We start from the raw sequence: 13,850 nt of genomic DNA, 5'->3' as shown, positions 1-13,850 counted from the left end.
TTTCCTCTTGCCCCCCATCCATTCAATCCAGTCACTCAGGTGTAGATAAACAATAATTTGATGGTTAGGGTATTTGTTTGAGGGAAGGTATATCCTGCTGGATCCAGCAGCCTGAGGAAGGCAAAGCTGTGCTATTCTGTGGTTCCAGGTCCAGCAGGCACCTGACACCCCACAAACCCAGCACCACCTCCTCAGCCCCTCTCTGCCTGGGCAGGACCAGGTCTGCTCTGGGATCCATTCTGTGTGTCCATGCAAGGTGCAGCTCTGCAGGGGCTGGGCTCAGTGCCTGGGCTCAGTGCCTGGCAGCTGCCCCTGGCTCCAGCTGCTGACCCCTGGCACTTGAGCCTCCCTGCAGCTGCACACACTGATGCACACTCGTGTGCACACACACACACTGAGCCTGGGGCTGCAGCCCCCTGCAGCTGCACACACTGATGCACACACACACACACACACACACACACAGAGCCTGGGGCTGCAGCCCCAGTGCAGCTGCACACACTGATGCACACACACACACACACACACACACACACACACACACACACACACACACACACCCTGGGGCTGCAGCCCCAGTGCAGCTGCACACACTGATGCACACTCATGTGCACACACACACACACACAGCCTGGGGCTGTGATGTTCTTTCCATGAAGAAACTCTTGTGTTGTAGCAAGATATTGTGGGTTTGACTTGCATAAAAGGGAGAGTGTTTTATTGGTTAGTGCAGCTTTTGTGTGTGTTCCTAAGGCTTCTGCATTTTACTGCTGTCAGATGGGGTGAAGTGCCAAGGGGACCTTTAGTCTGACCTAATGCAGCTGCTATTCTGCTTGCAATCCCTCTGATTACACCTTTCCAAAACCATCTCCTGGTCTGTGCCTCATTCTTACAGTGCTCTAATAGTGCCTCTGTTCTTATGGTGCCCTAGAGACTCTGTTTCTGGAGGCTGATGAGTGCCTGGGAGTTAAATGGCCTGAGGGGAGGGCAGGTACCCTTTTCACACTCCCGCAGCTGTTGAGCTGATGATGGGGTGTGGAAAGGCTGATCTTGATGGTCACAAGCATTTTTCTTTCTGGAGTGATTGTGCAACCAAGACTTGTTTATCTGGTGACTGTTACTTGCACCTGGACGTGGGTACTTGGGAAGTGAGTGCTGTCAGGGAGGGCTGGGAGAGTGCCCTGAGGGGACAAGGGGGGCTCCAGGACCCTCTGGCCCTGTGGTGGGGTTAGGACATGTCCATAGGAGTGTAAACCACTGGCTTGGAGCTGTGAACTGTCAAAGCCTAGCTGGGAGGTAGCACCTGTCCTGTGCCAAGCTAAGATTAAAAATGAAATGTCTTCAAGCAGGCAGCTCAGTAACTCTTCAACATACAGCAGAGACACTGGGAAGCCGCAGCAGCAGAGCAGCACAGCGGAGCTGCAGAAGCCACTTGCTGAGAAGAATTCCTGGAAACTGACAGAGGCTGACACAGCAAAGACTGGGAGGGTAAGGCTCCAGTTCCCACTTCCTGTGCCCTTCTTCAGTTTTGGAAAAATCTATTTCAGAAGAAAATAACTTCTGAAGACCATGTAACCGTTGTGAGAACGGGCTGAGTGAGTTCTTGAGCTTGCTGCTTGTTGTGTATTACTTGATGGAAGTGTTGCTGTGCCCTCTGCTCCCAAACCTGAGCCCTACATTTGCCTGCAGGAAGAGTGCCAACACAAAACTTGTGTGAGATGATGGCCCTGACCACATCAAAGTGTAGGAGGAGGAATGAAAACCTTGCAGCTATTTCTTGGAGAGAGGTTGTGACAAATTAGGTGACCTAATGAAAACTGCTCTTCAGTAAGGAGCTGCAGTTGACTCAGATGAATTTAAGCCAAGTTTCCACTGTAGACATAAGTGTCTAATCCCAGGATACCCAGGGCTTTTGGAGAAACCTGAGACTGAGGTTCCTGGGAAAGTGGCAGCTACAGCTCCTAGCAATGTTGCTTGAATCCAAGCTTGGATTGCTTGCTGTTGGTTAAAGATAGATCACAGGATACAAGCCATGTGGAGCAAGGGTTGGTTTAAAGGCTTTATAATCTTGTGGTACAAAGAGCCAGAAACTGGAACTGCTCAGTGAAGTTTTTGGCTCTGCTACTGATGCTCTGTGGTACTTCAGGCAGGTCCCTGCCTACTCCTCCCTTCCCTTGGATGACAGGGCAGGGATGATGTGTGCCTGCCCTGGGGCAGTGTTGGGTTTGGCATGTCTCCACTGAATGCTTTGCAGCCTGTGTTCCCAGGCTGTGGCTCTCTGGAGTGCAGCTGCTGTGCTTTCATGGCCTCATGGAGGGACACTGACTTTAAATAGGTGTTGGACAAGGGGGAGTTGCTGCTTTTGAAACCTAGCTGCAAAATGAGTATTTCTAGTATTTCTTTCTGTCTTCTTTCTTCAGGTAAAGGCATCAGTGTACTGGGACTACATGAAAGCAATTGGACTCTGTATGTCTTTCTTGGCCATTTTCCTCTTTATGTGTAATCATATAGCCTCCTTGTCTTCCAACTACTGGCTGAGTTTATGGACAGATGATCCTGTTATCAATGGGACACAGCAGAACACAACTCTCAGACTGGGAGTATATGGAGCACTGGGAATTTCTCAAGGTTTGCCTGGTTTTCTGTATTTTAAGATTTGCTGGTTCAGTGTTTCTAATGCTCTTGGTGCCTGCAGCAGCATTTTGCTAAGGATTTGAGTGTGTGTTTTCATAGAAAAATGAAAAACGTGAATTTAAAAAAAAGTGAGCAAACCAACCTATGCAATTATTCAGTTACAAAATGTGGTTTTCCTTTCATTTGTAAATGAAATATCTCAAAGTGAGAAGTGTTTTGCTGGCTGATGAGTCAGAACTGTTGACAGAATGTCTGATCTGACAAGAGTCTCCCTGGCCTGTCAGCAGCCTGTGCTGGCCTGGGCTGCAGGGCAGTTTGTCACAGGAGGCTGTGGCTGTGCTGCCTCCCTGCAGCCCCAGCCTGGCACAGCTGCCCTATGGGGCTGCTTCAGGGATGTTTTGTTTTGTGTCCTCTTTGTGGTTTAGAGTTTGTTTGCCATGAAACCAAACACCCCAAGTACCCTACTTGAGAAGTGCCATGAAAATCCCACAATAAAAAACAAATGCCAAGAGCAAATTCAGTGATTTTTTTGCTCAGGGAAAGTGTTCAAATATTAAACAATTTTTTGTAATGGAGAAGCAATGAAAGGAGTTTTCACTGGTTTTATTTTTTTTAACTACTTGACATATTTGCTGAGTCTACCTGAAGTGAGCCCAAGTTCTCAGGATTATTGCACTGGAGACATACTGTCACCCTGATTTTTTAAGATTTTCTAAGCCTTCTGATGTTTACATTCTTGTAACGAACTTTCTCACACAATTTCTGTAAATAACTTATTGTCTTGCATTCTTTTAGAGAAGAAGAGAAATTTGATGGACTGTTGGTTTGTCCAGTGTCATTGGAGAGGTGGCACTTTCACCCTCCAATCCAGTGTCACTTTTAGAAATCTATAAATGTTAGAGTCAGAAAACAAACTTCCCTTTCTTCACCTTGAGAGCAGCGGTGTGTTGTTTCGTGTCCTATAGTGACAACATCCTAATGCTAAATGATGACAAAATGAGGAAGATGCTTTGTGTGAGAGGTGGCAGCAGTTAATAATGAGTCTCCTTTCCTAGGTATTGCTGTGTTTGGCTACTCAATGGTTGTGTCAATAGGAGGAATCTTTGCATCGCGGCACCTGCACCTCAACCTGCTGCACAACGTGCTCAGGTCCCCCATGAGCTTCTTTGAGCGCACGCCCAGCGGGAACCTGGTGAACCGATTCTCCAAGGAGATCGACACCATCGACTCCACCATCCCACCCATCATCAAGATGTTCATGGGCTCCACTTTTAATGTCATTGGGGCTTGTATCATCATCCTGCTGGCCACACCTATAGCTGCTGTCATCATTCCACCCCTGGGACTTGTCTACTTGTTCGTGCAGGTAAAGGGGGTTACCTGGGGGAACCAGGACCAGCAGGCACATCCTCTCTTATTTGAGGCTGTTCTTACCCTGCATGAGGAAGGATTTTAATGTGCTGGGTTTGAGTCATGCTTGACTCTCTGTGCTTTGCATGGTTTACTGATAATCTGATGTTAGCACAGCATTTCCTTCCTTTGTCAAGTGTAAAATGACTTCTGTGCAGAGGGTAATCCTTTAATACCTGCTTGATAAAAATGCCATTAGATTTTGTGGAAAATTTTGCACAGCTTGTTGCTCAGGGCCCAAATATGGAAAACATGGGCTTTTCCAAGACTGCTTTCCAAACATGAGAGTAGCCTTTAGAGGGGTATGTGTGTGTATTGCTCATGTGCCTGTTTCATCAGAATATTGTCTACAGAGCAATAGAGTGGGTGGCAGGCTTTCATTCACTCTTACCCTGTGTGGGCAGGGTGTGCTTGCTTCACTCTGACTTCACTCTAAAAACTGGAAGAGTCAGCACAGAGCGAAGAGAAGCAGCTGGGGCATGACTTTGGCTCTTGAATTTGTAAATCCTTTTGCCTCCATTCGTAAACCTTAAAGTGGTGATATGTGTGTTTTATGCTGTTGAATTAAATTTGCTGATAAAAGAAAGAGGAGAAAATGGCTCTGGCATGAAATGGGTTGATTGGCAGTTGTTTAAAGGTAGCAGAGTGTATGTCATGGTCCTTCAGGCCTGAAAGTGCTGGAGAAGGTGTGTATTCCCACCTGTGAGTTGAATCTCTGTCACTAACAGCCCAGATGGCAGGGAACTGTTTATGATTCCCCTTGTCTTTCCAGACACAATCTGGATGTAACCTGAAATAGTTTCCCTGAGGCAGGTCTCAAGCTCTTGGAGATGTATTTCACACCCAAGATAGCTCAGCTACCTTAGAAGGCATAAAATCAGCAGGATGGCTTCTGTGGCAGTGTTGGAAACAAAAAGGTTTAATAAAAGGCAAAATAACAAAACCCTTTACAGAGAAAAACCGATCCAGGTGCAAGAGGCCCTCCTGCCCCTGGTAAAAGCCTTTAGTTTCTTTGTTCTCTTCTTTTTCTAGTAAATTGCCCAGGCAGGACTTTTTGGCTCCTGTCCAGTTAGCTATCCTTAAGTTGGAGGTGAAGTCCCCTGGGTCCTATGAGATGCCTTTTTCACCTAATCCAGGAGAGAAACTTCTGGCCTTATTTCCTTTCTAAGGGGACAAAGGATAGTTTTGTCACTCCCTCAAGAGGGGGCACATTCCTGCAGTGACCATGGCTCTGATGCTCTCTCTCACTGGCAGAGGTTTTACGTGGCCACGTCGCGGCAGCTGAAGCGCCTGGAGTCGGTGAGCCGCTCGCCCGTGTACTCGCACTTCAACGAGACCCTGCTGGGGGTGAGCGTCATCCGCGCCTTCCAGGAGCAGAAACGCTTCATCCGCCAGAACGACATCAAGGTGGACGAGAACCAGAAGGCGTATTACCCCAGCATTGTTGCCAACAGGTACCTCTGGGGCTGCAGAGTTACCTGGGGAGGACATGGATCTGTGCTCCTTATCTGTCACAGCTCTTGGCATGCTTGGCTCTGTGGATTCATCCGTTCCAGAGATGTTTTGTTCAAACTTCTGTGATGAAATTAAAATTACTTCTGAATCTCTCACCTTTCCAAGTGTTCCTGCCTTGCTTCTGGGTTGTATTATTTTTAAAGTTTTGTTTTATTGATCCCTATGTTCAGAAAGTAGTTGTAGTTAAGAGAGGAATTAATGCACCCGAAAGACTTGTTAATTTTGGATCCCTCTAGATTAACACACTGCTGAAGCAGAACCTGAGACATCTTGCAGTGCTTGTGTCACTGGCCAGACACACTTGCCATATTACTAATCTTACAAAAACAGATGTGTAACAGAGGATTTGTTGTCCATATCTCTGATCTCTGTGGGTGAAGCACTGGAAGGATGTGTCTGTGCCTTGCAGGTGGCTGGCAGTCCGTCTGGAGTACGTGGGGAACTGCATTGTCCTGTTTGCAGCCCTGTTTGCAGTGATTGCACGCAACAAACTCAGTGCAGGCCTGGTTGGCCTCTCAGTGTCCTACTCACTGCAGGTAATTTTGCCTTTTCTAAAAAGAGCAAAACCTCTGAATTGTTGGACTGCATTGGGAAATCAGAGCCTTGATAGGGCTTTGGATGGAAAACTAATATAAAGAACATAGAATATAATAATGACAAATAATATCTGAGAAGATGCTGGGAAGTTTCTTCTTTGCTTTCCCTGTGTGAGGGAATGTGGCCAGGGTGTCTCATCCTGTGCATCTTAAAGGCATTTAGGCTTTCCTCCTGTCCAGCACTGATTAGCCAAGATCTTGCCTGAAATTGCAGTGCTTTGGTTGTTCCACATTTTCCATTTATTGCAGGTAACCTGTTCAGTGTAACCTGCTCTCTGACTGCTTTCCTCCTTGCAGATCACAGCCTACCTGAACTGGCTGGTTCGCATGTCATCCGAGCTGGAAACCAACATTGTTGCTGTGGAAAGAGTCAAAGAATACTCTGAAATGGAGAAGGAGGTACAGTGAGCTCTCCACTCCCCTTGTGGAATCCAGTGCCCTGCTCTGAGGTCTCAGCTGCCCACTGAGTGGTTGGAGGGTGGGCTGTGCTCTGAGCTGAGGTGGGACAGAGCTCAGGGCTGTGGGTGCCTGCCAGGGACGGGCTGGGTCCCACTGGGAAGCTCCTGTTGGTGCTTTTGTGGTGTTCCCACTGGTATTTACACAGTGCTATTTAGGAAATGTGCTCTGATGTTCAAGGCTAAGCAGTAGGGTAGCACAAATATTTTGGTTTCCTAAAACTTCAAACATAATGTTTTTATGTGTTTCTCTTTTTGCACTCAGTGTGGGGAATAAAAAGGTTTTACTTCTTTTTTTGTTTTGATTCAAATCACATTATTCATTTAATGTATAATTGTACCCTTTATGATTGTGGAGTTCCCTGGGTCTTCTTTTTGCCTTGCCTGCACTTGAACCTGACCTGGGTCACTATTTTTGCAGCCAGACATTATGAAGACCCTTCCTAGATTTTTTTTTCATAAGTTCTGGTAGCAGACCAGTGTTTATACATGCAAAAGCCTTTTTATTTGGCAGTGGCAGTGAATGCAGTGTATTCTTTGCTTTCTCACCTCTGTGGGAGGCTGAGGCAGCAGCTTTTTGCCAGCTTATGGATATTTTAGTGCACAGGCTTAGCCTAACTGCTTCTAGTTGCACCTGTGGCTGCCCCAGAGGTTTCCTTGCCATGGTGGGGTGTACAGACAGGTTGTCTGAATGTGTGCTGCCTGCATGATTCTGCCATTGGCAAGAGGGAAGTTTATCCAGCAAGTGGGATTTGAGACAGCCAAGCCCTTCATCTGTCCTGAGACTCCTCTCCTCATCACAGTTCCTTTTGCAAATCCCCTAAGAAAGATTTTTGTTTTTGCAATCTGAGTCCTCTGAGGCTGTGTTGGTTGCAGCAGCTGATCAGAGGTGTCTGTGTGGCTCTTGCAGGCTGAGTGGAGCATTGAGCAGACAGCCCCAGGCAGCAGCTGGCCCCAGGAGGGGAAGGTGGAGTTCCGGGGCTATGGATTGCGCTACCGCGAGGACTTGGACCTGGTCCTGAAAAACATCAATGTTACCATCAATGGGGGGGAAAAGGTAATGCCTGAATCCGTGGCAGGGTGCTGAGTTCACAGGTCTGCATGAGAGAGGCTTAACCCTGTTCTGTTCTGTGTCTGGGGCTCTTAAGAACTAGAAAAGCTTCTGTGGAATCAGCCCTGCAGATGTTGTGGGTTCTGAGCCTTTGCAGGGTGTGTTCTGCATCAGGGATAAGGAGACACAGTTATGTGGGGCTGCCAAGTATCATTTGGCCTGGTTTCATTGGGAGGTGAGGTTTATCCTGTCTTGTCTCCCCTTCCCAGGGAATTTTGCTAATTTGTTTGCCATAAGCAAAGAGGAGTAGGTTGCAGAGAGATAAAGTTAATTATAATCTCAGGAAAATAGCCCACAGTTAAGGGGGGAAGCCTGATCTAGTGAGGCAGAAGTTGCAAGGTGAGACTGCAGGAAAAAATGGGACTTCAGAGCAGATTCTCTGGATCTGGCCAAGCTGATCTGTGTGTTCCTCCTCCTGCTTCCTTGCCCAGTCCTGTGTGGATTCTCTGATGTCTATTAATAGTGTGGTCTTGCAGAGCAGCATAAAAGGTAGCTATGAGAGATCTACTATCCAGTTTCCTTATTAGAGGTAGCCAACTGGGCATTTGTTTTCTCCTAAGTGCACACTTTGTACCTACAAATATGGGCAGAATGCTACCTCAAGTGGTTAGAATGGACAGATGGCCAGAGGTGTATCAGCCAACCAAAGTAGCCATCTTTTATATTTGAAAAGAATTGATCAAGACTTCAGTCTAACTGGGAAGTAAAACGTACAGTGTGAATCTGAATGCCTTTGGTGTGTGGATAACCCCAGAAGTATGACAATGTGTTGGTTTCAGGTGGAAATGCTTGAACTCTTTCCTAGAGTAAGTTGTTCTTGTATTTCTTCCCAACAGATTGGAATAGTTGGAAGAACAGGAGCTGGAAAATCCTCACTTACTTTGGGTTTGTTTCGGATTAATGAAGCAGCTGAAGGTGAAATTATCATTGATGGGATTAATATTGCCAAGATAGGACTCCATGACTTGAGGTTCAAGATCACAATCATCCCTCAGGTAGGTGCAAAATCCTGGCACTACCTGAACTTCTTTGCTCTTTGCAGTGCTCCTTCCATAAAGTACTGAGGGGAAAATTGTTATTCCTCCTCTGATCTGTGCTATGAAATTCAGTCACTTCAGTTTGCCCTTTCATGGACTTGAAACCAGGCTTTTTTCCTTAGGCTGGTTTCAGTTTGCCTGTGCCAGGTAACAAGTAGGAACTTGGCTGAGCCATGTTGTGGAAGCAAAACCTTGGCCTCTGGATTCAGGAGCTGATCACTTACAGACTACAGACAGCTCAGCCTGAGTGGGAAGGGCTGATCCCAGCTGAGCACCTGCTTGGGATCCCCTTGTGAACTGGGCAGAGTGTGTGCCATCAGTGCTGTTCTTGCACAGAAACCATCCCAGTCTAGTCCAGCCAGCTGTGGGTTTGATAGTCCTAAACATTTGGAAATACAGCTTTATTAGCATTGGATTTAGTCTCAAGTGTTTTTGTTCTTACTGTGTAGCCTTTATTGCCCGTTCTGATTCAGAGTAAGACCATGAAATGTGATGTTTTCAATTATCATTGCAGCACACTGGCAAAAACAAGTGAGCTCACTGTGAAAGGTTTTCTGTACCACCTCTTTTGGAAATCTGGGGGTGGACTTTGCTCTCTCCTTTTGATTGTTCTGCATCAATATTTCTAAAGTAGTATTTTTTCCTGTCTGAGGAAAAAAAAGGAGTAATTTCATTCATACTGCAGCTGAAGAGTTTTGAAATATTTACAGATGGTTAATTCCTCAAGAAGTGAGAAGTTGACCTGGTAGTCCCTGCTGACAGAAGGTTAAGGAGGGAGGGCCTCTATTTTAGCCTAGAGGTCCAGTAAAAACAAAGTTGGCTGGGGTTTGGGTGTTTTGGCTTGTTTGTTTTTTTGTTTTTTTTTTCTGAATTCATGAGTTACTGACTAATGGAAAGGTCTGGACTGCAAGAATCTGCAAAGGGAAGAGGTCAGGCTCCCAAGAAGAGTGAGTGACAATAACTTTTTATTGGAAAAAAATGAGCTCTCACTCCTAAATTCAGTGTATTAGCTTGCTTGCAACTGCATCTGCACATGTTGTTTCCTTTTGTTATCTAAGAAATATTTGTGGAGCTCTTGCCATGTTCTGTGTCCATTGTCAGTTTCCTCTCCCCATGAGCAGGATCCAATATTGTTTTCTGGCTCTCTGCGTATGAATCTCGATCCTTTTGACCAATACTCTGATGAAGACATTTGGAGGTCTTTGGAATTGGCTCACCTGAAGAACTTTGTATCATCCCTTCCTGATAAACTGAATCATGAGTGTGCTGAGGGTGGTGAGAACCTCAGGTAGGTCAAAGAAAGTGTGTGCCTGAACTGAATCATGGGTGTGCTTGGGCAAGTTCTAATGCCCCAGCCCTGTGTCACAATCTGGGGAGGCAGCTGGAGAATTCTTCATGTGTGACCAGGCAAACAGACTACTTGGTTTTATTCAACATGTTTTCAGCTCTTGACTTTGGGAATTTCAAATAATTTTAAGAAATAGTTTGAGTGCAAGGCAGCTTGGGCAGCTTGGATTTAAGCAGCAGCATTGTTCTAAGGAAGCTGTTCACTTGCTATTTGCACCTTATCAGGGTTTTATCGTTGAGTTTGTAGAAACCATTTAAAGTGCAGTCCTCACCACTTTACTGATGCAGTGAACCAGCCTGATGCAGTTATGCTGAAACCACTTGTATGCTCCTACTGCATTGCCAGGACCTCATTGTTGAGGGGGTGTAGTTTCAGATGCTATTAGATATTCTGCAGGAAAATAGTAAGACTCAAGTTATCTTTAGAACAAGGAATTGCCAGGTTTCAAAATGAGTACCAATGAGTGCTCTAAACTTGTTCTGACTTTTCTCCCCTGCTCCATCCCCTCTGTGCAGCGTGGGGCAGCGCCAGCTGGTGTGCCTGGCACGAGCTCTGCTCAGGAAGTCCAAAATCCTGGTTCTGGATGAAGCCACAGCTGCTGTTGATCTTGAAACAGATAAGCTCATACAGTCCACTATAAAGTCTCAGTTTGAAGAATGTACTGTGTTAACTATAGCACATCGTCTGAACACAATCATGGACTACACCAGGTGAGGTGGTGCTGCTCTTAGCTTGCAGACTGTGTCACCTGCACTGTGCTCCACTTAAATGGCAATCTTTGTGTTAGTTGGGTGTTTACTGGTTCCTTTTTAGCTGCCTCTGCAGCTACAGAGCTGCTGGAACGCCTGTTTTGAGGGCTGGGGTGTTTGTGTGGCTTGTGGTGGCTGTGCTTGCCCTGGGGAGCTCCTCTGGTCCCTCTGTCATGCTGCTAATGTGCTGTTCCTGCAAACTGGGAAGGGGAGAGAGGCAAGGACAGGAGTCTGTTCCTGGGTCTTGCCCTAATTCAGGCACAGACAGCATAAGGAATCCCAAGGGGTAGATCCTGCCCTCTGAAGTTCATTTGGTGTTCAACTTTCCATCACTTTTGGTTATAGTTCATAGAGCCTCTCTTGTGCTGGCTGCCTTGCTGAGGTGGGCTTGAGGGCCAAGTTGTTGTCTCATATTTCAGTTTTAGGCTCTTGTCCCTTTTCTCACAGAATGGCAAAGTGAGCACTGCTAGGATTTCAGCGTGCCTTTGTAGCCCTCTGTGCTGTCAGTAGTGACAGATCAGAGGGAGGAGCACTGCCAGCAGGGAACATCCAGCTCAGCAGTGGCAGTGGTGACACCAGGCTGCAGCCCCTGCCAGGGCTTGGTGACCATCTCTGCAGTGCTTCCATGCATGGGGGAGCTGGAGCACTCCAGCTGACCTGGTGCACTTCCTTGTGCCAGCTGGATGTTTTTGTTTGTCACAGAGGCTGTGGAGCAGCAGTTGGTGTGGAGGGGTGTTAAGGGAAGGTTACCCCAGGTCTTGCAGGGTCTTACAGGCCCTCTCACACCTTGACCAGAAGTGCTGCCAGCTCGCTTCTGGCTGGCTCAGAGTGCACTCCAGAGCCTCCTGTGCAGGAGGAGATGGGTGGTGACCATGTGCTGTGTCTGCAGATGGCTGGGTGGCCATGTGCTGTATAAACAATGCACCACACAGACCATCTGCAGAGAGCTGGGAGGGACAGTGAGCACCTCAGCCTGATCACACTGTCAGCACTTGCAGATAATGGCTATGCTGCAGTCTCTGTCTGTACACAGATGTTCACTGACTTTCTGGATCTTCTTGTGACTATTTTCCTGTTTTTTTTCCCCCTCTCCTTGTTTTACAGAGTTTTAGTCCTGGAGAGAGGAGAAGTGGTGGAGTGTGGTACCCCAGACCAACTACTTCAGGAAAAAGGCATTTTCTATAGTATGGCCAAAGATTCGGGCTTGGTGTAGCACTTGAACTTGGCTATTTGCTGTGGGGAAGAGGGAGGAGATACATTTGGAGAACTGTAACTTCCCCTGAGCTGGACTGAACCACACAGCTGAGTTTCAGGCACAGTGAAGTTAGCCAGAGCGTGGCAGTGGAAGCAACATAAAGATGCAGTTTTTCCTTATTTTTTACTTCTCCTTAGTATTGATTTTAGCCACCTTCAGGAGAAGCTCCTACACTGTGGAAGACACTTCAGAGACTCCTATTTTTTGCCTGAAATCTGTCATTATACACTCAGATGTATGGCCGAGTGATTCATCAGAGAAATTCAGAAAAGCTTTTTCTTCTCATCTCTTATGTTCTGAAGAAGTTCCCTCCTTTTTTTTTTTTTTGTTGAAAACATTTTTGCAAATGCTAGTTATTTGCTTGTTTGTGGATTCCTCATTTCATGAGCCATCTATTGTGGGATGCACTTGGAACATTTTGTGGCATAAAGTACTATAGTCCAAAGATTTTTCTTCTTGTGAAATAAAATGTGTGCCAGACTTTCTCCTTATGGCATTTACTGTACATGGTTAATGCTTTATGCATTGTCCTAAAGGTTTCATGTGTTTACAGCATAGAGCAGCAAGTTCACTGTCATGTCAGCAGTGCTGATGTGAAAAAGCACAGTCAACTTCAGAGCAGTGTTCCAGCACATCTCCAGAACCAAATTGTGCAGCAGCTGGTGTGTTGCTGTGTGCTGATGTCACCCCCAGCTCACTCAGGAATTCCCACTGGGGTGCCCAGTGCTGGTGACACCTGTGGGGACAGGGCTGAGCAGGGAGGATTTGCCTGAGCAGAGGCTGCAGGCTCAGGGTGACCTTGATTGTAACACCCTTGGCTTTGGTAGTTCTGTGCTTTCATAGCAGTTCTGCCACATCAAGGACCATTAGCCTTATATCAAAGAAACATGCCCTTCATGCTGCTGCTGTTGACTCTTAAATTTTTGTGGGAAAATGTTCTGTTGCAGTTGTTAAAGAAACAAAAAAGGCGTTTTTAAGGTTTTGTGTTGGAAGGGTCTAACAATTAAAATGGCAAGGGAGTCTGGTTTTCAAGATCTATGTTGAATTTTCAGCTTTTTGTGGTAAGAAAAAAGTTACTTTTCTAATGTTCTGATTAGTCTTATGTTAAAGGAAAATGCTGGAAGAAAGCAAACTAAGTCAGATGGATCCAGATACTCAGCACTGAGAATGTGGACTTCTGTGATTGATATTGCTGACCTTAATACTAGACAATTGTTGTCCTTAGAGTAAAGCTATTTATTTTTTTTGTAAATTATGACACTCTGAAATTGAATAGATTGAAAATTTCTTTGGTATTTTTTGTAATGACAATGCAAATATTTGCAAAGAACTTGCAGTAAAAAATTGTTTGAAAGAAAACGTGTTATTTCTTGCCTTGTGTTTGACAAAGGGTTTGCTTTGTCAGTTCAGCTTTTTGCCTTGAAAGTAGAAATTAGTGGTCCTGCTTCAGGTGATAATGAAGGCTCAGCAGAGCAGGAGCCCCAGTGCTGAGGACCTTTGTCACCCCCATGGTGTCCATGGGGCTCCTGAGCTTGGTGTGAATTTTCTCTGTGGAAAGGGAACAAGCAGGGGCTGGCTGGGGAGTTTGGGGATGAGCTGTGAGTTACAGTTTTTCAAATCCCCAGACACTGGTGCTGCACAGTGGTGGACAGAAGGGTGGGATGATGCTTGGAGCATGTGGTTTATAGGAGCAGAGCACAGGGGCTCTGGGCTGGTGTTGTACATTCAGGTGGAGATGGA

The 13,850-nt window shown here is 46.2% G+C and overlaps 1 protein-coding gene across 1 annotated transcript in view; it reads left to right on the top strand.

Annotated features, from left to right (window-relative positions):
• Nucleotides 1-13,469, top strand: part of LOC118692504 (multidrug resistance-associated protein 1) — a 46,175-nt gene extending 32,706 nt beyond the window's left edge. Inside the window, 11 exon segments of the mRNA XM_036392376.2 lie at nt 1,350-1,488; nt 2,421-2,628; nt 3,690-4,000; nt 5,299-5,498; nt 5,969-6,095; nt 6,453-6,554; nt 7,521-7,667; nt 8,558-8,716; nt 9,880-10,046; nt 10,622-10,816; nt 11,960-13,469. Of these exon segments, the coding sequence (XP_036248269.2) occupies nt 1,350-1,488; nt 2,421-2,628; nt 3,690-4,000; nt 5,299-5,498; nt 5,969-6,095; nt 6,453-6,554; nt 7,521-7,667; nt 8,558-8,716; nt 9,880-10,046; nt 10,622-10,816; nt 11,960-12,068 (1,864 nt within the window). The 3' untranslated portion in view covers nt 12,069-13,469.
• The last annotated feature ends 381 nt before the right edge of the window (nt 13,470-13,850 follow it).

This window comes from Molothrus ater, chromosome 16 (genome assembly GCF_012460135.2).
Source record: "Molothrus ater isolate BHLD 08-10-18 breed brown headed cowbird chromosome 16, BPBGC_Mater_1.1, whole genome shotgun sequence".
NCBI classification, from domain to species: domain Eukaryota; kingdom Metazoa; phylum Chordata; class Aves; order Passeriformes; family Icteridae; genus Molothrus; species Molothrus ater.
This window is presented reverse-complemented; position numbering and strand designations above follow the sequence as displayed.